The following is a 23,814-nucleotide window of genomic DNA, read 5'->3' as shown; positions in this document are numbered from 1 at the left end:
AATTGCTTTTAGACCGTGAGCTGTAGGCATGGTTGGTTAATTTAATGGTCTCCTCGGCCGAGCAAATCTTAGGAAACTGCTGCTCTTGGCAGATGGAATGCTTTGGGGGTGATTGAGATAAAGTGACATGAACCCTAGCTTTTCAATTTAGATCGATTGCTAGACTTTGTTAAACTAAAAGTTGAGTTGACATAGAAACAAGGATTTGGAAGTATAATTTAATTTAATTTTTATATATATATATATAATTCTCTCAAGTTTCACCATATTTTTTTTATATATATATTTTATTAACTAAAAAATGATTAAAAGATTTGGAGAATTTTTGTTGCTTTTAAAAACTCTAACATCTTGAAAGAAAAACATATTATAAGCAAATAAAATGTTTTCTCTTTAGAGATGCTTCTTCTAAGTCTTTATCTGATGCTTCTTTTAAGTTTTTATTTTTTTCTCGTATTTATTTTTAGTTTTAATTATTGTTTTTAACCGTTGATTTAATACTGAAAAAGGATCTTGATTGCATTTATTTGCCTAATTATTTCCCTTTTATTTCAGTAACAGCTTCACCTCGAAATGGAAATACAATGACCGCATTGATATAAATTTTAAGGCTAGGATTTAAAAAATAAAACCAAGGATCCCAATCCAACCCGTTTTGGTGGGGGGCGTATTACGAAGGGGAAGAGGAGGAAATTAGTTGGCCACCTGTCTTTTTTTTGTGCTGGGGTTTTTCACAGAGCTGGCAATGAATAGAGGTCTGGTCACTACTCACTGGTGGAGCACGTACCGAGAACCCAACTTGCTTGTCCTGAAATCAAAATGGCCCTCTTGTAAATTTTTGCTTCGTGTCTTTTTCATGTAAGAAAAAAATTGGTAGACCAACAAATCTGTGAAATAAAGCAATCACAGGCCAACCAACAGGGGGAAACAGGGCAAGAAAAGAGATCAGTAGTTAAATTAAATTTAAATTAAATTAAATAATTAACTTGAAGAGGGTGTCGTGACTGACAGAACTGCAGCGATGCGTTTCTGTAAGACATCCATGCGCAATTGCCGTATGATACAAGAACATAAAATAACTACTAGAAGCACCTGGATTAGAATTATTTAAGTTTTCCAGCCAATGGTGAAAATAAAGGTGTCGCAGCACAGAGTGTCCCCATAAATGAGCTTGCTTCCATTGATTTAAAAATTCCCTGCATTATCTTCAATTCACATGCCTGTGATGCATCTGGCATGATTAAAATAAAAGGCACCATTTGTTTAGGGATGAAGGTTGTGATATTCTCCAAATTTAATGTCTATCTTTAAAGTTAACATCTTTGACCCAATCTATTTGTTTTTATATTTTAAAAATATTTTAAAAAAAATTGGATTTTTTTTTTTATTTTAAATTAATATTTTTTTGATATTTTCAGATTGATATACTAATATTAAAAATATTTTAAAATAAATAAAAATAAAATTATTTTAATATATTTATAATAAAAAACACTTTAAAAACTATAATCAAACTACCAAACACCCCTTCACAAGACAAGGTGATCGTATCAGGCAATTAAAGCTCAAATCAGTCCCTTACGAGCTACATTCGAACTTGTAAGTTTACGTTTCAGTCAGGAATGTTTTAGAGTTCCTACATTCCAGCCACTGGGGATGTTTCTTTAGTGGTTTTTTTTCCAAGGTTTTTGGCAGGATTTCTACTGGCAATTGGTACTTCCACGAGATTTTTTGTTATCAGCCATCTCTGGGTTTAAATAAAGATCACAACGTGGGGAGTATAGCTTAAGATAAAAAGAACAAAAAAATTGGAAGGGAAAATGGGCGCTGTGATGATGGCTGAGATCACTGTTTGTTTATTTTTGTAGCTTAAAAATATTTTTTTAAAAATTAATTTTTTATTTTAAATTATATTTTATATATTTTTATATGATTTTGATATGCAATATTAAAAATAAATTTTTAAATAAAAAATACTCTAAAAAATAACTTATCTTTACAAAAATCAAACCAGTTCGAAGCGAGTGCATGTGCTTTTGTTGTGCGCTGGTAGCAGACACGAAGGAGAGGGCAACCAACAACGCGCCACTGACGCCACTCAGCTGTGCCTCGTCATGGCACGTGCTTCCCTTCTAAAATAAGGGGCATTGATAGCATATGATTACTTGCACTACAAGTGCTTTCCTGTGCCAACTGTGAACTGCCTTCTCTTCTAATTTCGTTGATTGATGCAGCCTTGCTGACGTTAAGAAAATAAAAATAAAAATAAAAATAAAAAAGCAGCCTCACGCAAATTACAATTCCTTTCTATTAGTTTTCTTGGTTTCGTCGAGAAAATGGGAGCAAGACTATTTGTTCCCAAGCTGCTTATAAATCTTGGCAAAATCAAAACAACTTTTTCATGTAATTAATTAATTGTACAAAGAACAAAAAATAATCAAAGGCGAGAATAAAATGCAATAGGTGGATCGTCGTTAAGAAATAAATAAATAAGAAAATGAAAAATGTTCTCGGTCAACGGACATGAGTTGTTAATATTGAATGCAGGGCGATGAATTTTTTTATCATATTAAAATCATAAAAAAACACTAAAAAATTAAATTGAAATTTTTAAAAATAAATATATTTTTAAAAAGAAATCACTGGACACCTCAAAGCCAGTTTTTGCTGCCAACATTCAAACTTGTTTTTAATCAACGCTTAAATAAACCATCCATACATACCAGACCAGTATGTATAGGTGAAATTTTTTGAGCGCTTCACCCCTTACCGCTAATATTTGCTCCATGAAAAAGATATAATTGTAAAAGAGTAAAAAAATAAAGAGAGAGAGAAAAAAATATTCTAAATATAAATAAAAATATTTTTTATAGATTAGGATGTGATTTTTTTTCATTATTTTTTTTTGTAAATTTATAAAATTAATATTATTAATTATTCCAGGATATTCTAAAATCTTCCTATTAGAAAAGAGGTCAAGGGATGCTAAAGTTAACTTGAAGCGTCATTTAAATTTTCAAACAAAGAAATAGCGAAAAGAGAGAAAACAACATCGATCTAATCTTTAAACGTATTATATTTCATATTTCTCATCGAGAACAACAGCATTTGGAAGCCATTCTCGAGTCCCACCATCAAACCACCCTCTCTTTTTTTTTTTTAAATACATTCCTTGCATGCACAATCTCTCCCCACCACCACGTGCTCTCTCTCTCTCTCTCACTCTCTCTCTGTCTTTCCCCTTCTAAAACCATTCCAAACAAGAGAGAGAGGGGGGAGAGAAATCAAGAAAGAGAGGGGAGAGGTAGAGGGAGAGCACTAAAAACACAGAGATGCATGACGACACGTCGTAGGAAAGAACTAGTAATCAAAACGACGAAGATCCAAATCGAATTACTATTGCAATTCTACTAAATGCACGCATACAATAGAATACCTAGCAGCGGCCACACAACACCCTCACCGCCTCAATCGCCGCTCCGTTCACCTAGGTACCGTCACGGAAGTGGAGGAGGAGGCCGGTCCAAGTCTGGCCGGTTCACCCCTTCCTCCTACCCGCCAGGAAGGTCCCTCGCACACCGCCTCGCTTGGTTCCTCCTCTCTGCCCTCCTCCGCCGCCAGGGGATTTTCCTTTTCGCTCCTCTCATTTATATTTCTGGTATGCTTTTGTACATGGGAACGGTGTCGTTCGATGTTGGCCCTGTAATTGACCATAAGCCTGCTCCTGGTTCGGTTTATCGGAGCCCTCAGATTTATGAGAAGCTTCGACCGGAAATGGATGCCGATAATTCTTCAGCTGATGCGGTGCGCTTTTTATTATTTCTTTCTTTATTTTCTGCATGATTTGGAAAGTTGGGATCTTGCAGTAGAAACTGTTTGGCATCGCATGAATTGTAAATCAGAATCAAAGTGTGATTTAACTATCTAAATTTTTAATTATCACTTAGTTCTGTTTCATTTTTAAAACGGGGCAGCTTGATGTTGCTGGCTCCAATTTGTGATATGTATAGCAATGTCTATAGAATTGGATAGAACTTATTTCTGAGAAATGCATTACTATAGTTCTAAATGCCTTATATATATATATATATATATATATATATATATATATATATATATATATATATATATATTTGTGCTTGGCTGCTTGTTATGGCTATCTATAGAATCACTCCATTGGTTTTTATGTTTATGATTTACTCTTTACTCATGTTTTAGTCCGTGTTGATAAGAAATTGAATTCCTTGTAGCTATCAACTGTATGGAAAAACTCGTATAGAAGTGGTGAGTGGAGACAGTGCATAAAGAAGTCTTCTGAAGGTATGGATTATGTCAAGGAGCTTCATTATGCTATATCTTGACCAGCTAGTCTTTGAAGTGTAGTGTTGCGAATAGTATGTAGGGTTTTAATTGTTGCAATTGTTTGATATAAACCTGTTATTAATATCAATTAATTTTTGCTTGCTTTAGTTTGATGCATCTCTGCTGTACGAGATACTTGGATTTGGATCTTTTTAGTTGCAGAAATATGGTTTCCTTAATAAGATGTAATTGGATGTTAATGAAGCTTTGTTGCATTTATTTGAACAGTAGCTGTATTGTGTGCACTTGTGCGTGGCATTTGTTTCTGTTTAGGCTTGCATCATTCTTGTATGGATAAAGAGAATGTACAGGAGCATGAAAAAGTCTGTCTGAATATAATGGTCACAGTTGTTTTGAGGCAGTTGGTCTGCAGATGTTTTTAATAGGATATGCTGCATAGGAATGGGATTGACTTCTCACTGTTTATACTTATCCTGCATTTCAATTCAGTGCCTGCTTTCTTCTGTCAAAAGAAGCTGGGCCTTATTGAAATTGGTCATTCTGGTATTTATATGGTTAATGATCATAAGTTGGACTATTACTGGAATAATATTATTTTACTATATTCAAATCATTGCTACTATTTTTTTTGGCTCACCATTGCAAACATAACATCTAATTCTGGTTTTGCATCATGAATACCTGTTCTTGTGGTCACTCTTACTGCTATGAAACAACAGAAAACCAATGCTACCCTTGTCATTTTAATACAGGACTGTATTTATTGTAGCTCCCACCTTTAACAACCTGTTTCAGTCTCAATATCATTCAAGAATTTTTTTTATGCCATAGAATATCAGGAGGATTTTTCTTATCGGTTAGGGATAAATAATATGTTTTCCTCACTATAAATACTTGCCAATATCTTTGTAATCATGTTTTCCTTTTCTTTTCATTTTTTTTTTGTGTCCTACATGTTTCTTGTCCAAGTGTTAGTCATGTTTGTCTTTATGTTTACCAAGTTTCAGTGTTGTGGATGTTTCATGATAGGCTTACCTGAATCAAATGGTTACATCTATGTCGAGGCAAATGGTGGTCTGAATCAGCAGAGAACTTCGGTTGGTTTCATTCTTTGTTTTTGCTTATTTCATAGTCATAAATGTTCAGGATTTTTTTAGTATGCAAGCTTCTTGTTCATTTAACAAATTGTCAATTTTGTATTCTCAACACAATTGCTGTGGATCCTTGTAGATATGCAATGCGGTTGCTGTGGCGGGCTTTCTTAATGCAACTCTCCTCATTCCTAACTTTCATTATCATAGCATCTGGAGAGATCCTAGGTTTGTCAACACCTGTTCTTCAGTAATCTTTTGGGACCATATGCCTAATAATGTCGTAATAGAGAAAAAAGTACGAGATTTTATTGGTTTGACTCGTGAACTGTACTACTGAAGTAACTTGTAGGAATACCACGTCATATGCTGTATTATCCCTTTTTCAAGTAGCTTAATCTGATAAAAAGGTTCTCATGATGTTGGGATATTAATATGGCTATAAGTTGACCTAACTATTGTAAAAGGCCTCTGTAAATTAACTATTGCATTCTGCATACAAATGCTCGGATTTCCCAATTTGGTCAATACCATAAGAAGCTGCTTAGCTTACTGCTTAAATGCACGCTAAAATCAAATAAACTTACAACAGCTCATGCTCGTGTGATGCCTGTCAACATTTTATCTGCCAAATAATATTATAAAAACTATTTCCTTTACTCTGTATGGGCAGAAAAACTCTTATTAGGACACTAATTCTGAACTAGAGTTTCCATTAGATTATCTATTAGACACTGTTTGGATTTGTCACCTTCCTCCCCTTGGTCCTGTTGATTGTGGTTGATTGTTTCATGCATAGGACATGTAAGATAGTACGAGTTTTCTGTTGGAGATAATTTACAATCTATCGAGTCATACAAATAATGGATGATTTGGTTTAGTTATTTGGATTTTAATATCTAAACGGTGTATAGCATTGGTTCTTTCATGCATGTTTACATATGCTGGTCAGATATACTTGAATACTTTTTTAGAGTTCCCCTTTGCACTTTCTCTGTAAGACCTGCCATAGAAGTTGGCCATGATAGAATCAATTTCAAATCACTCAAACTTGGCTTCTAGGAGGGTATAGTTTGGATGATTTTTTTGTTTTGGGACATTTTCATTGATAAACAAATCAAATGCATATTCGTTTGCTTTGAAAAATTAGCTTGAGGGTTGACTGAATGAGCAAACAGTTGCATGCTTATATTAAAACTTTGGAGCTGTCCGCTTTCTTCATTTGACCCTAGCTGTAGTTTCAACAATTAAGGCGAGAATTCAGTTAGCAGTTATGGTGGATAATTGTATATGATGCAACTTTATTATATATGTCAGGTTTGATCAAAGTAATTTTTTGGCGTAGGTTGCAGTTAACTGCCATGTTTTTCCGTGTGCATTATTGTAAAAGTTTGGGCCTGATTGATGTGCTATCGATTCCCACTTTTTTCTTCCATGTGGACTAGATTTCGTGGCAGATGTTTGCTGCTATGAACTATGGGCATTTTGTTGGGTAGTGGGCAACTACTTTACCACTTTTCCTTATATCTTTTGTATTCAACCAAGCACACAAAGTTGTGAAACTTCAGTTTTTTGAATTCCTAACAGAATTGGCTTCTTGACAGAAATAAGATGCTTTGGTCTATTTTAAATATGGTCAAAAGAAATTACATATTGGTAGTTTGGGTGGATTATTTATCATGATAGATGATTTTGATTTTCATACTGGTTTGTGTTGTGGTTACTAGCTTGTTTTGTTTGTACCTTTATGAGGGAGATTCCAAGCTGGTTTGTCTAGTGGTTGCTAGATGTTCCCACCCTATCACATGTTACCTCTTGAAAATATGGTTCTTGGAGATTGATATTTTGTGAGAAATATTTAAGTTGATTTCTTATTGTTAGGTATGCGTTCTGCAAGGTGTGCATTTGGTTTGAGAGGTTCCTTTGACTATCTTCTACTTTTTTCATTGAACTAGCTCATGAATGAGAGAGATACATATGTAAATTATCCATGATCTAAAATTTCTATTTGAGAAAAAGAGCAGTTTTGAAGTTGGGCAAACAAATTGAGGATTTTTATTTATTTTTGTACTTGTTGATTATGTTGTGAACAAAGCACAACATTGTCTACAAGTGGAATCCTTTTATTGTTTTTATTCCACAGTTTATGAGAAATTTATGTGTAAATAATAATATTTTGTTCCAAGAGACCTGTTTTCATATAGACCAAAGCAGTTGAGACGGGGTTTTACTTGTGCAGCAAATTCGAAGACATATATGATGAGGACTATTTTATCAGTACATTGGAAAATGTAGTAAGGGTGGTTGATAAGATTCCTGAATATCTTATGGAGCGTTATGATAACAACATGACTAATGTCCAGAACTTCAGAGTAAAAGCATGGGCACCTGTTCAGTATTACAGGGATGTTGTCCTTCCAAAGCTATTAGAAGAAAGGTGAGTGGTAAAGCTGTAATCTTATTTGTTACAACATAGATTTCCCACCTTTTAACTTGCCTACTCTGTGTTCCATCTAAACAGCAAGTCATTCCAGGTGTCCCCCTCTCTCATTTCATTCTATGTTTCAGTTTGTGCTGATAACCATACCATCCATTGATGCCTTAAGATGTGGTTTTGGGCAGCCCCCGTGGTGGTCACACAAATAAGTTTTGGATCGTGTTGGTATTTATTTATGAATGATTGTCAAGGTCAAATAATCTAATCTGTCATTATTAATTGATCACTTTCTTTGGTCAAATTAATCTAATCTGTTGTAATTAATTGATAACTTCTTTCTTGTATTGCTCTATAACAGTTTATTTCACTCTGTAAAAGAGAACTACATCTTAACATTGAAATTGTCTGCATCACTGTATTGATGTTAAACCTTAGATTCTGACCCTGACTACTCTGATGCATTTTCCCTATTTTGATTGCTTTTCTCGAGAGATTATTATAACCAACATATGATGCAAACATGTTCGAAGTGTAGGTAGGCAGTGATGGGGGATGAAGAAAAACAACGTTGGGAATTATTATTTGACTGTTTAGGAATTCTATTTAGTAGGTTTCTTATTTTATTTGTCTTGTTGCCTATAGATAAGCACCATATGCAGACATTCATAAAGAACGTCATATATTGATATTAGAAAAGATGAATTTTCTTCTAGAGAATTAATTCTCTTGTTTCTGGTTTTGTTGATGTCTTCTTTGGAACGACTCCGGCACATTCTGATGATGTTTCACGAGTCTCACTGTGTGTCTATTACCGATGACTGCTGAATATATTGCAATCAATTTTTATGATTGTTAATTTGAAGCAATGATTTTTGAAAACTGTCTCAGGGTCATAAGGATTTCTCCTTTTGCAAATCGCTTATCATTTGACGTTCCTCCAGCTGTCCAACGGCTTAGATGTTTGGCAAATTATGAAGCTTTAAGGTTCTCAAATCCCATATTAACTATGGGAGAAACATTGGTAGCAAGAATGAAAGAACGCAGCGCAAGCCATGGTGGAAAGTATGTTTCTATTCATCTTCGCTTTGAAGAGGTTAGCTGTCATTAAATTAGCAGTTTCAATGCTAGTGTTGTTTACTATTACAACCAACAATGTTTTGTATTTTTTGGGTGAAATCTTAAATTGGTCGCAAATGCACACTTGCAGGACATGGTTGCTTTCTCTTGCTGTGTATTTGATGGTGGAGAGCAAGAAGCTATAGACATGAAGGAAGCGAGGGAAAGGGGTTGGAAAGGAAAATTTACAAAGCCTGGTCGGACTATACGTCCTGGGGCAATTAGGCTCAATGGGAAGTGTCCTCTTACTCCTTTAGAGGTAATATACATTCATATTCTGTTACTCGATTCCATTGAAAAGCAATACTCAAAATTCAATTCCATGTGTTCTCTTTACATGATCTTCATGGTCAAATAGGTGTAAAATACTCATGCTTGACACTTCGGTAGAAACTATTGTGAATGCTAGTCGTTGCCAATGTTTTTCCCTTATTGTGAATCCTTGTTGAGACATTCTAAAGTAAACTGGAAATATTTCAGCTGTTTTTTTGTCACTATCTTAAAAGTTGGTGGATAAGTAGGTGCATATGTTCTTCTAGCTCTGAGATGACTGAGAAATGGGTTCAGTTTTACAACCTAGGAAGCACAAACAGTTTTCAACATGTCTTCAAGTAACTGCACTGTGTATGGCCTAAGAAACTGTGGTCCCATAACCTCACATTCTCTTGAGTTATCATGCAAATTCTGTATTTTGTCACTACTAGTTTAAACTTGAAGTCCAAAGGAAAGCAGGTATTGACCCAACCATGAAGCACTGGTGAATGCATATGAAACACTCTGATCACTTTCTTACCTTAAATTGAGACTTCTCAACATAATGAGGTGTAAATAAAACTTCCATCTGCTTATGTAACTGTAAAGCTTCTTATACATGTGCCTGTAGGTTTGTAGATTTTGGTTTAGTTTTCTCATAGCATGATATTTTTTAAACCTTCTCAGGTTGGATTGATGCTTAGGGGCATGGGTTTTGATAAAAACACGCATATCTATTTGGCCTCTGGAAAGATTTACAATTCTGAAAAATACATGGCCCCGCTGTTGGAAATGTTTCCAAATCTGTTAACTAAAGACATGCTGGCATTGGATGAGGAACTTGATCCATTCAAGGTCTGTATGGTTTGTGGTTTTCTCTCATCCATCTTTCAGGCCTGATTAAGTGTCATTGATTTGACTTGAGTTGCTGCTTCCAGAATTATTCTTCCAGGATGGCTGCAATAGACTACACTGTGTGTCTTCACAGTGAGGTATTTGTGACAACTCAGGGTGGCAACTTCCCCCATTTTTTGATGGGTCATAGAAGATTCTTGTATGGTGGACACTCGAAGACAATCAGGCCAGACAAGCGAAAGTTAGCATTGCTCTTTGATAATCCGAAAATCGGGTATGGATTTATATTGCTTCACAGATAGCACCCTTGAGTTTGATTTTGACCCTGCATTTCATGTGGTGCTAGACTAAAATGATCGGATAAAGAATTGAAGGGGACTGGAGTCTGAACATGTTTGGTTGTTTAGAATGCACATTATTGTGTACAGAAACAAGCACTGACTTTTTTGTATTTCCTCTTTTTTTGCAGATGGAAGAGCTTCAAGCGACACATGATGAATATGCGGTCTCACAGCGATTCTAAAGGATTTGAACTCAAAAGGCCAAATGACTCCGTATATTCCTATCCATGCCCAGATTGCATGTGCCGTGTGAACAGAACAGAAGATTCAAGATCATCTTCAGTTACGTGACCTCGGAATAGATTTTGATTGTTGCCTACGGTTATTTTTGTGGACACATCTTGCTGATGACTCCAATTTTTTCATCTCGCGATTCTTTCATTTTTTCCCCTTCCTGCATGGTGGGAGGGCTTACACTTCAATTTTGGGAGCTTCAAGGATTTAATGGAGTTCGCATTCATCAGATTATTTCCCGGGACTTGAAATGGGGAAGCTGCAACTTTTTGTACATGATGCCAGAGGACGCAGACTACATTTTACCCCGGGTATTAACTGAGCATTGTTATCATACATACTGCTACAGCTGCTGTATCTAACAAGCTGTACAATGGCTAGTCAGATTCTTTTGTACCCTGGTTTTCTCGTTGCTTGTAAATTAGTTGGAAGTTTGATAGACGTGCAAGACCCTAGAAAAAGGACACGAATTGTGTACCTTTGTGAAAATTCAGGGTATCATTTTTTTCGTAGCTTGATTCTTCTTTTTCTTATAAGTTGCATGCATGTTCTTGCCTTGCCTCTTGATTGCTCGTCTAGTGAATCCTGTTTCTTGGTAAGATTTTAAGGGAAGCTATCGATGGCCGATCTTTTGCTCTGACATTCTTGGGCAAATAGTTAGGCACCGAGCCTGGCCACTTGACTAATGTCTTGCAATTGAATATTTTGAAGAAAAAAAAATGATTTGGAATTCCAAATTTTGGTCGGCCAAAATATTTAGTCATGAACATGTTTTTCCTCGTTTGAGCAATCAGCATTTTCCAAACTCTAGGCAAAATGGTATTTTATTGTAAATGCTCCAGTTTGGATGATTTATTTAAAACTCAATTAGAAAAGGATTTAATCTTGTTCTATGAAAATTGGCTCAATTAGAAAGGGGTTGAGATTCAATTAGAAAAGGATTTAATTTTGTCTTTTTCATTATAAAAGCTCTCTTGTATCTTTTTGGATTTGGACCCTCTCATGTTTTTGAAGTCATGATGGATCCAAATATAGTTAATAAAAAAAAATAGAGATTGGGATCCAAATATTGCAGGATTTGGTGACCAAACTCAGATTAAGGCTTGTTTGGTACTGCTACATTATGTTGTTTGGTGTTATAATGCAGTTCGCCGGGGTAAAAATAATATTTGATAACTGATTATCATGCTTTACATTTGAAGCAGTTAAATAGTGTTTAATTGAAATTTATTATTGCGCTTTTAAGATATAAAATCATCAACAAGTACTCTAACATACTGGAAATATTTTAATGAATATTTTTTTAGTAATATTAAATAATGTACAACTTACATGACCTGAATCCATTTTTTTAATAAAAGTAATTTTTAATTTCAAAAAATTAAAAAATATATAATAATAATATATATAGACATATCATTTCAATAAAATCAATGATATGATATTTTTTTAAATCAAGTTTCATAAAATATTAACATATCTGGTATGTGTAATAATAATAGTAGTAGCAGCAGCTATAATAATAATTAAAAAAAAGAAACTTATCATTTTAATTAAAAAAAATAGATAATATAATAAACACTTTTTTTATTTATTTAAAAGAAAACATATATCAACCAAACAACACCTTTAAAACAGAAGCACAAAAATATAAAACAGGCCCTTGGTGGCTAAAAAACAAGAAGTAGCTTGCAACAAAAACTCCAAGACTTTCAATGCTCTCCCACGCCATATCTTGCCATGTGATGTTATGTTTTTTTCCGAGGCAGGTTAAGATTTTTAGATACCCTCGTTTCATAGGAGACACCAATATTATTGCTTTATTATTTTTCCTTGAAAGATTTTGTCTCGTTGTAAATGTATTTGTTTCCCCCTTCAAACTCTAGATCGAATCAATTGGAATAGATTTCTTCCATCCTACAATGATCTAAAATCCCTTCTCCTCTCATGAACAAAATAGTCATGGTTATTGATTTGATGAATTACCTAGTTGTTTATATTTCCAACAATTATACTGATATATATATGTATATTTTTTTCTATAAATAAAATCGCAGCTACAAATCTCAAAGAGTTATTCATAATGAATGGAAATAGATTAAACACAGTTCTTTTCAGATTTAATAAATATAAAGATTAAAATCATGTTTAAAATGAAACAAATATTTGAAAAAGTAAAGAGAATTAAGTAATGATAGTGTATATCATAAAACAAAGGCAATCTAAAAACTGTGTCTGACGTCAAAAAAAATCTCATCCATGCCAAGTTTTGGTGATTCTTCAGTACTGCATCATATATACGTGTGGGGTTTTTTTTTTTTTTTTCAGGTAAAATTTTTAGATTGCCCTCTTTTTTATGGTATGTGCCATTATTAATTAATTATCTTTTTTTTTTTTTTAAGTGCTGTGTTTTCGTGTACCATTCTCCTCACTGGTATTTTTTCGCACTGTTATTTTTTCTGTCTGCTTTTTCAACCTTGCACCAGACATTCAGTGACAAAAACCCTGCAAAAGTTTCAGCAACAACTTGTGGGCACCCCCCCCCCCCCCCCCCCCCCCCCCCCCTCTCTCTCAGCAAATGATCAATGGGGTCTTCGGGTGCATGAGTTTCATGGACTGTTGTTAGTTGAAGCTGTAAATTATAAAAAGACAGCGTGGCTTTTTTAAGAACAGGAGGACAAGTATTGACCAGTTTGACCAACCTGAAAATTTCCCTGTTGCTAGTGTGATTTGCAGAAAAATGAATGCAAGATTCAGTTTGGAAGTTTGGGTTCAGTCACGAAGTCCATGTCAAGCTAAAGTCAAACTAATGTACTCTCATCTCAATAAAAAATATATTATTTAAAACAAAATTTAAAAGTTAAATTATATTTTTTACTAAACATTTAAGTTATTTTTAAATTCATTAAGTCAATTATATCATATTAAAATAATTTTTACATAATTTAATTTAAAATTTAAAATAATTAAAAAATTAAATTGAGAGTTTTTAGAGTTGATATATTGAATCGAGTTCAGCAAAAATACCAAAAAAAAAGAAAAAGAAAAGTGCCGTCGGTTTTAATTCATTTATAGTATAAGAAAAGCATTGTATCTATCCCCTCGATAGGAATAAAATATTCTACTTTATTCTACTATAAATCCTATGAACCAACATGCATACGTAGCTCAATTGACAGTAGATTTCTTTTTTCCTTAAGAAATTTTGTGTTCAAACTACCTCTCCTTTGTAATTAAAGAAAAAAAAATGCATACATCTACAGCGAGTCTAGATTCAAGGTTCAATTCAACGACAAACTCGTTCACTCATCCATCTACTACAATGTCTGCATAATAGAAATCTTGTCAGGAAAACGCCTCTGTAGGAAAGAGTGGAGGTCTACCTTGGCTTAACCAACAAGGTCCAAATGCATAAGGCAACATCTCAAACAATACTAAAAGATGTCCTTATCCTACAGTTGCTCTGAGCATGATGTGAACAGAAAGAACAGCACCCAATCTCCTACTAGAAAACAAACGTGAACATATCAACCACATTGCATATACAGCAAAGCAATTAAGAGCTGCATTATAGTCACATGGGTTAGCTGCTGTTTCCTTTCAGTTCTTCAGAGGAAGAAACTCAAAAAACTGGCTTGGGGTGAAGGTCGTATTTATGGTCCTGATGGGTACATTTCTGTCATTATTGGTACCATTAGCACCATTACCATCATCACTACAAAGTGGAAACAGCTGAAGAGTTTGAACTTCCCTAATTTCACCATCATGATTTGCATGAGTTGCTGTCTTGGTGGGTCTCAACAGCGAACTGTGCTCTTCAAGGCTTGAGAATTTTGACGCTGTTGTGGTCATGGTGCTAGTCAAGCGGTGGACGGGAGTAGAGGAAGACAAGTCCATAGTTTGCCACATGGCATGCATATCAAGACTGATACTTTTCATCTGCTGTAATTCCCTCTCCTCAAATTCTGACCACCCATGTGTTCCACTTTCTGCTATTGCTGCTCCATTCACTGAAACAGGTCCCTTAAAAAAAATACAAAAGTAATAAATAAGAATCCAAGTGCACTCTTATAATGTAGTCCAAGAATTTCTGAGTTCTTGCATGATAACGAGGAATGCAGCTTTTGAGCATCTTCCGTTCAGACATGCAAAAGCTCTTTAATTAACTTGTCTCTGAACTCGTGATCAAATAATTGTTATTTCGCTGATCTTTGGGTGTATCTTTACTCTAACCATTGGAAACAAATGGCATATATAGGTCAAAGATGATGTACAAACCTCTACATGATCAGTACTGCATTTTGAATGAGGTGCCAAGTTGTTTGTTTGATCAACTCCAAGAACTGTCCTCCTCGGACCTATTAACAAGTGAAACAGAACAAAGAAAATGACATCTCAAAGAGTCAAGCAAGAGAAGAAATTGAATCACTGCAAAACCAATAAAGGCAGCAATCAGTCAACCAAGAGAAGAATGGGCAAAGAAACCTGTTCTCTCTATCTGTGCTTGTTTGTTTTTTTTTTTATGAGAAGACCAACAAGATTACAAGAATGTTAGACATTTCTGGTAGTTACACACAACCATATATATAGTATGTGTACCCTAACTAGCCAGGAAAAAAAAGGTACAAATATTGTGAAAGCAAGCAAAATTAATACCTGATTCTTTCATCTTATTCGAGCTTTCATGATCAGTATTATTGTGTTTTTGTTGTACTTGACGGTGTTTTTGTCTTTCTCTTGCCTTGTGGTTTTGAAACCAGTAAAACACATTCTTCCCTTCAATCTTCCCAAACCTTCGAAGCTCTGAAGTTATTTGTTGGATTTGGTTAGTTGTTGGAGTTCGAACTCCGCAACTGTACTTTTCTTCTAGTGCTAGTAGCTGCTCTGCTGTTGGGTTCCATCTCGAACTTCTCGTTGCTTCTGCTTGCTCTTTGAGTTTTCTCCCCCTGCTTTGCTCACTTGTTTTGGCTGCATGCACCAATATTAATTTTATATATATATACGTGTGTAAACGCACATGTATAATAAAACTAAGTTGCTGCTTAAAAGACTGTTAAGAGAGATATGTTGCAGGCATACCGAGATGATGTTTTAGTCCTACATAGGTGAGAGGAGTTGCAGTAGTATATGTGCAAAGTGTAGTAGTGTTGGGCTTTGGGTTGAAGAAATCGTTCATGCTAGGCTCATTGCTGTCACCACCATTTATCATCCACATGGTGAAGAAGCTAGCTACCTGTAATTAATTACCCTGATTCTCTCTCTCTCCGTTTGGCCTGGATGCTCTGTGTATTTTAGGAATGATCTATCTCTTCATAGACTACACTAGCGACAGTAAATGGAGATGAAGAAATGGAGAAACTTAAAATCAAGGCATTTTGATTTAACCCCAGAGGAAAAGAGCAGTGCACTCCTTTCTTTTCTTTTCTTTTTTCTGGTTGCAAGAGGACTGTATGTTGACCATGCCCTCACGAAAAACACACGCTGAGAGAGAGAGAGAGAGAGAGAGAGAGAGGACACAAAACAAAGGGTTACATGAATCTGCGAGACATTGGGAGACGAGACGAGCCCAGCAAAAATATTTATCAAGTCAACATTCTTTCAGCATGGGTAATTAATGACTGTCCCATGAACAATTGAACGCTTGTTAAAAGATATTTAAAAATATGTTTTTCTAATTAGTTATTAGTTTTCAGTGCTCAGTTGGAATATAGAGATAGAGATTATCCACGCCGTAATTAGGAGATTGAGTGAGGCAAATTTTACTTTTTAAAATATAATATGAAGTCTAAACCCCAATGTCTAAATAGAGGAAACACGCACTTAATTATATATAAGGCTGGATTTAAGGCAAAAAAAATTCATCAAAAAAATCCTAACTTTTAGTTAAGCCCATCTTCATTTTCAACCTGTTGTTTTTTTTTATCTCCTGACTTGTATTTCGCCAACTATATTACTATCAGAGTCTTGTACAAATTAAGAATCAGGTGTATAGTGTCTCCTCCTTTTTGCATTTGAATCAACCACAGTGCCTAGCTAACCTCCAAGCACCACACACTACAATCGTTATTATTACTCTACTAAAACTTCATCGTGTCTTGTGCAATCCTTTCATGATTTCAGTTCTTATCCACTCATTGCTAACTGCACAAATCTAGAATGCAGGCAACACTTGTTATATACAGGGCTACTCCACACATTCTGTGTAACCTGAAGCAGCAGCACACTGCATGCAGCTCTCTCGTGAACTATGACAGGTCTATTTGTTGAGAAATGAAAGGAACAAACTCTTCTTTATCGAACAGAAATCGAAAAACGAAGCAGATTATGCTCTGATATATTCATGCATGTCCCCAACAGTTGCTCTCTATCACTTGTTCCCAGGAAGGATCTGTTTAGCTTCAGCTGGGTCATCTTAATAGACCGGACGATGCAAATTCTTTCAGGCAAATGTGTGTTTTGTCCCCCTTGGAGACATTTTTTAGAACCATAATCATATTAATTAATTGCTAGGATCTGTTGAGCATGCACGTTGACATTCATGATCAAATCAAAAGTACAGATCAAGCTAAGGTGAGATCAGGCATGCGATCAACTATTGGTCATTGTGCGATCATCTATATACCATTCCTTGCTAGTTGAGTGAAAAATATAACTGATTGATAATAGCAATTGATAGCTGGGTTCTACATTTGATCAAAAGCAGATGAAGCAATTCTCTCTTTCATACTGCTGATTGTGATATATAAACAGAAAATGAAAATGCCACACATCTCTAATTAGAGTATCAGATAAATAGCTCTTGTGCTGAATAAATACAGCAACTGCATTTCTTTTTAGATGTTGGGAATGGCTAAATGAAACTAGACAGGAAGAAATTACAAAAACCCAACAATGGTTGGACCGTTCAGCTGCAAGAATCTAACTGAAAAGAGCAAATCTATCCCTTCCTCTCCTTACCTGGTTGAAGGAAGGCACGAAATTTATACCCATCCTGGTGTTTGAGGAGAAGCTGCAGCCCAAAGGATAAATGAATCATAAGAAAGTGATCTGAGATATATACACTACTTAAGAAGCTTGTTGCAGGTGCCAACACCAATAGCTGCAGCAAGATGCCACCCAGCATGAAGGAAAGGAGTACTGGGAAAGCAATCATCAGCAATGAAAAGAACACCCCCCAACAACGATGACATCTTATGCAAATTATGTGCCATCCTTAGATCGGGATCTTTTAATGCCCTTTTTGCAAATGCTACCTGGAAAGAATAATTCAAGGGAAATCCAATTATTAGCAACACGAATATAACCATAAAAAATTGACATACCCAATTAAGGAGTTCAAATTGCCACCAATGAAGGAAAACAATATATTAATCTTGGTGAATATAGCAGTGTGAATCCACACTGGCTTTTGATTTTCTAGTTTTCATTGGTCACGTCCTTGGCTTCAGCAATATAGACGTGCCATGCACTCAGCAGGTTGCTGGTATTCAAACTACAAGATGCTGTTCAGTAATTAATAATTTCTTGAAATCGTAGTTATAACCAAGCTGACCAAGCATGAAGGAAAAATAAATGCCAGTCTAATATGTAAATACATTTTCAGCAATTATCTCGGTTCCTGGCTATTCAACAATGGAAACTGTCATTGGCATCATCATTTTAGTCACAAGATTCGTGGACCAAGGCAAACCGAACTCTAATCACCTTTTTAAGAGGTAAGAAATGAGGTAATTTACCTCCATCATCCCTGTATGAATAGCAGAGACCATCAGAGGCTGGATAGGCAATAATGCTGCAGATGCAGCCATCAAAAACTTTGGGTTCTCATTTCGTAGGGCCCTTGACAAACACTGCAAAAGATAATTCAGTTATCAAATTCATGCCCGTGTAGCTCAAATACTTAAAGCAAAAGTGTGAGAAGAAAGCATTACTTATTAGCAAAGGAATAACTAAACCAAACAGCAGAGCAGAGCTTCAAAAAAAGTTCTATTTGCAGTTACTTTGTCATCGTGCATTCAAAGAGATTTCCTTTCAAGTTTGCTTCAATTTTCAGGTCAGAAACTGGAGTTGAATTGTGTTGCTAGAGTAAATTTTAAGGGTCTTCTTTGTTTCCTTCTTTTTTTTGGTTAGTGGTCAAGGTATCCTCAAAAGAGATTTTGTGCTTTGGGTCTAAGTCTAGAGGGCACTCGACAACGCACTAGGCATGCTATCCACATCTGGTCTATTGTGTTCAAGTGAAATTACTTTTTCAAGACCTCTACTTCGTGGAACCCAAGATGGTAACAAATGCAAGTCGTGGATTTGATCTGGACCTTTGCAAGAGGAAGAAAGTGCCAAACAAGCGACGGGGCCACCGGGAAGGAAACAAGGGAAGCAATGAACTCCCTTCCGGCTAATGAAGATACTACTCCACCTTGTCAGAGGAAATTCTATAACAGAGAAAGGAAGTATAATCTACAATCTAGACACCCTTAAGGATGAAGAATAGAGAGAATATTTCTACGAGAATTACACCCTGATGGGTGGACAAGAGTAGTTATAAGAACGTTGCAAGATTGGCGTGCATGTGTGAAACTAAACATAACATTTTACAGGGGTGCAACATTATTTAAGAAGTCAAAAACAGGCATGTAGAACTAGTGCATCTGAAACATGGAAGACTTGAATGCTAAAAGGCAACAAAGAAAAGAATAGGATTTGAAGTGCACTCGTACATAGGAAGATGTATACAGCGATATGAGGGAAATCTGTGGAGACGAGAGGTGCGGATGTGAGGTGAGGTTACTGATGGCTTCCATGAAATGAAAATCGATGTTTTGTAGATTTGTAACTTGGGGTATTCAAACAGGTCATAAGACAAGTATATGACTGAATTCAGAACACAAAAGGAGGAGAAGAAAAGATAAAAAGAACACTCAATATATGAGGATGCCAAGGATTACACCACGTGGCCCAGTTGCCTAATATAGCATAAAACCAAATCAAACATAATGCACATGAACACTTCAGCCGCTTAATCATTGCCATCGTCATTGTTGTTTTTGAATTTATCACTTAAAAAAAGGTGCTAACCCAGATACGGGAGTGTCAGAGCTGAGAAGTATCACATCTAATTCCACAAATAACATTCCAGCTCAGCATATATATTCAAATCTACGCATGCCTATAACCTTGATAGTATAGTTCTGCTAAAATGCAAGAGTTAATTTGGACAACATACTACTGTCGCTGTGGCTATCATTGTATAGTCAAACCATCTCAAATACTTCCTCAGCTTTCCTCTTGAAGAATGATACAAACTTGAGGCAACTCCAACTCCAATTAATGAGTTAGCATACAACTTAGTATTCAAGTTCTTCCTGTATATACAATAGAGAAAAGAATCAGAAAAGGATATGTTTATAAAGCATCTCCCAGAAAAATATTACTACCTTGGAGCCTGGATACCGAGAGCAATAAAAGGAAGAGAAGTAATCACATTGGCAACTGTTTCTGCAAGATGTTGATCACCTAGTGAAAGTATTATACATTAGAGCGCATATTAAATGTAATAAATGAATTACCAAGATTAAAAGGCTTGTATTTATAATTGTAATACCATGAATACAGCCCTGGATAGGCCTCAAACATCCTGGTCTTTGCTGCCATACTCTCCTGGAGAAGAAATAAAAGACAAGTTATTGTTGGCGGGATCTCACCAATTTAACAGTTTCATAACTTTGTAGACCTGAATATATCTTATCTGTGGGGATAAACAGATTTTGCATTGGTGCAACTGGTAATTTAGCAGTGAAACTTGTTTTACATTGGCTGAAAGGTTTTACACTTACTGCATCAACAGCAGCTGATTCAATCCATTGCCTGAACTTTCACAGGTTGATTGGGGGAAGTCCCCCTGTTGATTGATCTCTTTCAAAGCAAATGGAGAATGAGGGACAACATGGATGCCATGCACACCCTCTAGGGTTTTACTGGGATTGAATGTACTCTGGTGACTCATAATGTCATAAGTATGATTGCCAGCAAGATTGCTGGCATCAAAAGGAAAAGTTGAATATTCTTCTCAATTTCTGCACCAAAACAGAACATGAATTCATTACAGAGAGCACACGTACATGGGTCCATCAGAAATTAAACTACCCTTTATTTGTCTGCAAGTGTCCTTAGAAGCAGAGATATCAAGGCTGTTCAAGGAAAGAGAATATTGACCTGATCATATAACCAAACAAAACAGGAAAATAAGCTCAGAACTTGTGTATTCTACATGAGCAGCTACAACAGAGAGGGCACATCAATTAACCATTGCGCTATATGTAGTAAACAAAGAAAAAGTATTTGAATAGTATTTGGACAACCTTCACAATTGCAACCTTGCTTCTAATAGAATCTGTAGATAGTACTAAAATCTTGGAGTCCAAGTCCCCCTTTCATCATGTTTAAGGAGTTTATTGGCTAGGAATAGTCATAACTGCCTGCCTACCATTTCGAGCAACATATTACATAACTCAAGTCTTGGAGCAAAGAAATAATCTCAAACTAAATGGGTCGATTTTATTTTTTTCAATCCTTTTGCTCCATCCAAGGCCATATTTTCCAAAAGATTCTGAGAAATTAAAACTCACTACCCTATTTAACCTAAATCATTTTTTCCCACATTACTATACCTTCCACCCTCACCACATCAATATTCTATACACATTCATTTATAGGCCCGTTGTTTTGCACGGACGTGTCATCTCAGACAATATTTTTTTCCGACCTACCATAATTAGCATAACCTCCACCTTCATAAGAATTTGATCATTTGGCTAGAAGGAGGAAGCTGCAAAACTACTCAAAAAATCTAATCAAGAAAAACTTATCATAAACACGTGAATATAATGGGGTAAAAAGCGAGAACTCTTGGCCACAAAATCACTCAAATCAGCAAAGAAGATTGTGGAGCCAATTAGCAAGCGTATGTGAGAAACTATATCAGAATCAAGATTGGTGTGACATTCATCTAAATGTTAATGAAATCCAAACTTATCAATGCTATTCTTATTGGAATGGATCGAATCCAAACTCATGATGTCTTGTTCAATCGCAAGAATTCCAAAATTTTACTCAAGAAAACTCTAAAGCTGCTTCTAGCAAAACCCCTCTAGTGTGTCATCGGTTCCTTAATCAAGAAGTGTTTAATGCAGGACTTAATAAACAAACCTTATTTTTCCTGAAGGAAAAGAAAAAAAAAAAGAGTAAAGCAAAGCCGTTTCTTAACTAGTTCCATAAAAGAAAGAAAAACCCAACGTTGTAAAGTGACAGGGGGTCCTGAGAATATCACACTAAGCATAGCAGACACAAACAAGCACGACCATTTTAGAGTTTCGATTAATTAGAACATAAACATAAACACATGCAGAAACAAAAGGACATAAATAAACAGATATATAATTGTGGTATGGAGAGACAAAATACCCCAGAAGATGTGCGTGCTGAGTCAAGGAGGGAGGCGGGAGGGGTTGAGTGTTTATGAGGAGGAGGAGGAGGAGGAGGAGAGGACAGCAGGAAGGAGGAGTTGATTTGGGAAGGTGAGTGGAAAAGTGGGCACTTGGACAAGAAAAAAGGAAGGAGAAGAGAATATGAGAGGGAGAGATGCGCATGAATCCCACGAATCTTCTTCCTCTTTTGTATTTCTACTTTCCGCATATTCCACCTCGCCAATAAATGTGCCATATTGGTTTTACTTTTCCCTGCCATTGCCATCATCGTTGCCTCGTCCTTCTTTTCTCTTCTTTTCTTTTTTCTTTTTTCTTATTGAAAAAAAGTTACCCTTAATTTCGTTCTCGACAACCGATTATAAGTTGTAATGGCCTAGATCTTCTCTGTCTTGCAAACACACCACACTCCCAACTATTAGCTAATAATTTCATTAAATACCATTGATTAAAATTGGATTGAGTCTACTATGGTTAAATGTGTTACTTATTATTTTATAAAGTATTTTTTGTTTGGAAAATATTTTAAAATAATATTTTTATTTATTTTTTAAAATTTCAAAATGATTTAAAAATTAAAAATAAATAAAAAATTTCAAAACCACTTTTTTACCCGAAAATAAACACAATCTAAAATAAATTCTAATATGGATGAAATATGTATTATTCATTAAAGTCAAATCCAATCTAAAGCATTTAATTGCAACTACTGATAGGGTAGATTTTTTTTCTTTTGCAAGGAAACTGGATTCAATATTATTTTTCCTTTTTTAATTTAACATGATGTCCAGATTAGCATTGCTTTTACAGCACGTGACAACTCCTTTATTACATAACAATAAAATCACTTTCCATAAAATTTAGGGTATCTTTTTCTATTCGGTTTGGTTTTTATCCAAAAAAATAATCAAACTGAATTTTAAAAAAGAAAAACCAAAACCAGTTTAAACCGGCTGATTTCGGTTCGGTTCAGTTTTTTAGGACAAAAACCGGTCCAAACCAAAATCAGTTTAAACCGGCTGATTTCGGTTCGTTTCAGTTTTTTAGGACAAAAACCGGTCCAAACCGGTTTGGTTCGGGTTTTTTCTGTTTTTTTCGGTTTGGGTTTGGTTCGGTTTTTTTGGTTTTAGGCTTATAAAACTGAAACCAAACCGAACCGGTCGGTATTTTCAAAATTTTAATCGGTTTAATCGGGTTTTTTTACGATTCGATTTTTTCGGTTATTTTTTCTGGTTTTCTCTGTTTTTCAGTTTTTTTGCTCGATTATGCTAAGTAGAATTATTAGTCTTTATCTAAAACTGATTTTTATATATTACAAAGTTTACTTTATTGAGTCTTTTTAAGAGTTTCTTCGGAGTCCAAATTTACAGCCATTTTCTTTTTGTTTGTTTTTAAGTAAGGTAGGTGCATTGCTCCCTTCCTTCATTAAGCCCTAAGCAAAAAACAGTTAACAGAATCCAACACCAAGGCCCATCTACTTCTTACAAGGAAATCCAACATTACCAGACAAAGAAGCCCGTAAAACCACCAATCCGATTCTTACTCTTCTGTGTATTAAAATAATCTAAAAATAATTTAAAATAAAAAAATGTTTTTGAGATGTAAAAGTAAATAGACTATTTATGTATAAATTTTTTTATTCTTAAAAATAAAAATCACTTTACTATTACAGTATTTTTTTTTATTCC

The 23,814-nt window shown here is 35.2% G+C and overlaps 3 protein-coding genes across 4 annotated transcripts; 1 reads left to right on the top strand and 2 right to left on the bottom strand.

Moving 5' to 3' along the window:
- The first annotated feature begins 3,098 nt into the window (after positions 1-3,098).
- LOC7475525 (protein ESMERALDA 1) lies at positions 3,099-11,161 on the top strand. 2 transcript variants are annotated; one of them, XM_002315843.4, is made up of 10 exons: positions 3,099-3,804; positions 4,251-4,320; positions 5,353-5,420; positions 5,554-5,642; positions 7,654-7,851; positions 8,740-8,944; positions 9,059-9,226; positions 9,907-10,074; positions 10,158-10,348; positions 10,544-11,161. In XM_002315843.4, exons 1-10 carry the CDS (start codon positions 3,415-3,417, stop codon positions 10,704-10,706), a joined length of 1,710 nt encoding a protein of 569 aa, XP_002315879.1. In that variant the 5' UTR covers positions 3,099-3,414; the 3' UTR covers positions 10,707-11,161. The 2 variants fall into 2 exon arrangements, with proteins under 2 accessions (XP_002315879.1, XP_024466946.1); XM_024611178.2 differs by lacking the exon at positions 3,099-3,804 and having other exon boundaries at positions 4,275-4,320; positions 5,331-5,420.
- Positions 11,162-13,852: 2,691 nt separating this feature from the next.
- Positions 13,853-16,211, bottom strand: LOC7475524 (WUSCHEL-related homeobox 6). The gene is made up of 4 exons (XM_002314766.3): positions 15,729-16,211; positions 15,306-15,617; positions 14,928-15,007; positions 13,853-14,672 (listed from the first exon to the last, which is right to left on the bottom strand). Exons 1-4 carry the CDS (start codon positions 15,862-15,864, stop codon positions 14,250-14,252), a joined length of 951 nt encoding a protein of 316 aa, XP_002314802.1. The 5' UTR covers positions 15,865-16,211; the 3' UTR covers positions 13,853-14,249.
- A 1,073-nt stretch (positions 16,212-17,284) lies between these two features.
- LOC7459778 (uncharacterized) lies at positions 17,285-22,325 on the bottom strand. The gene is made up of 7 exons (XM_024609667.2): positions 22,107-22,325; positions 20,480-20,719; positions 20,248-20,303; positions 20,081-20,159; positions 19,870-20,008; positions 18,386-18,499; positions 17,285-17,902 (listed from the first exon to the last, which is right to left on the bottom strand). The coding sequence occupies exons 2-7, from the start codon at positions 20,647-20,649 to the stop codon at positions 17,711-17,713; spliced, it is 750 nt and encodes a 249-aa protein (XP_024465435.1). The 5' UTR covers positions 20,650-20,719; positions 22,107-22,325; the 3' UTR covers positions 17,285-17,710.
- Positions 22,326-23,814: the final 1,489 nt, after the last annotated feature.

Source organism: Populus trichocarpa, chromosome 10 (assembly GCF_000002775.5).
Source record: "Populus trichocarpa isolate Nisqually-1 chromosome 10, P.trichocarpa_v4.1, whole genome shotgun sequence".
NCBI lineage: Eukaryota > Viridiplantae > Streptophyta > Magnoliopsida > Malpighiales > Salicaceae > Populus > Populus trichocarpa.
The sequence above is the reverse complement of the archived record's forward strand: the minus strand, read 5'-3'. Positions and strand labels throughout refer to the sequence as shown.

Excerpts from the sequence above, each read along its gene's own strand:
- LOC7475525 (XM_002315843.4), top strand. The coding sequence starts at position 3,415 with ATGCACGCATACAATAGAATACCTAGCAGCGGCCACACAACACCCTCA. Across the intron at positions 5,421-5,553 it reads TGAATCAGCAGAGAACTTCG|ATATGCAATGCGGTTGCTGT; the intron begins GTTGGTTTCATT and ends GGATCCTTGTAG. Across the intron at positions 10,349-10,543 it reads TTTGATAATCCGAAAATCGG|ATGGAAGAGCTTCAAGCGAC; the intron begins GTATGGATTTAT and ends CTTTTTTTGCAG.
- LOC7459778 (XM_024609667.2), bottom strand. The coding sequence starts at position 20,649 with ATGAGTCACCAGAGTACATTCAATCCCAGTAAAACCCTAGAGGGTGTG. Across the intron at positions 20,160-20,247 it reads TATCCAGGGCTGTATTCATG|GTGATCAACATCTTGCAGAA; the intron begins GTATTACAATTA and ends TACTTTCACTAG. Across the intron at positions 18,500-19,869 it reads TGATAGCCACAGCGACAGTA|TGTTTGTCAAGGGCCCTACG; the intron begins GTATGTTGTCCA and ends TATCTTTTGCAG.
- LOC7475524 (XM_002314766.3), bottom strand. The coding sequence starts at position 15,864 with ATGTGGATGATAAATGGTGGTGACAGCAATGAGCCTAGCATGAACGAT. Across the intron at positions 15,618-15,728 it reads AGGACTAAAACATCATCTCG|CCAAAACAAGTGAGCAAAGC; the intron begins GTATGCCTGCAA and ends TGGTGCATGCAG. Across the intron at positions 14,673-14,927 it reads GCAGTACTGATCATGTAGAG|GGACCTGTTTCAGTGAATGG; the intron begins GTTTGTACATCA and ends ATTTTTTTTAAG.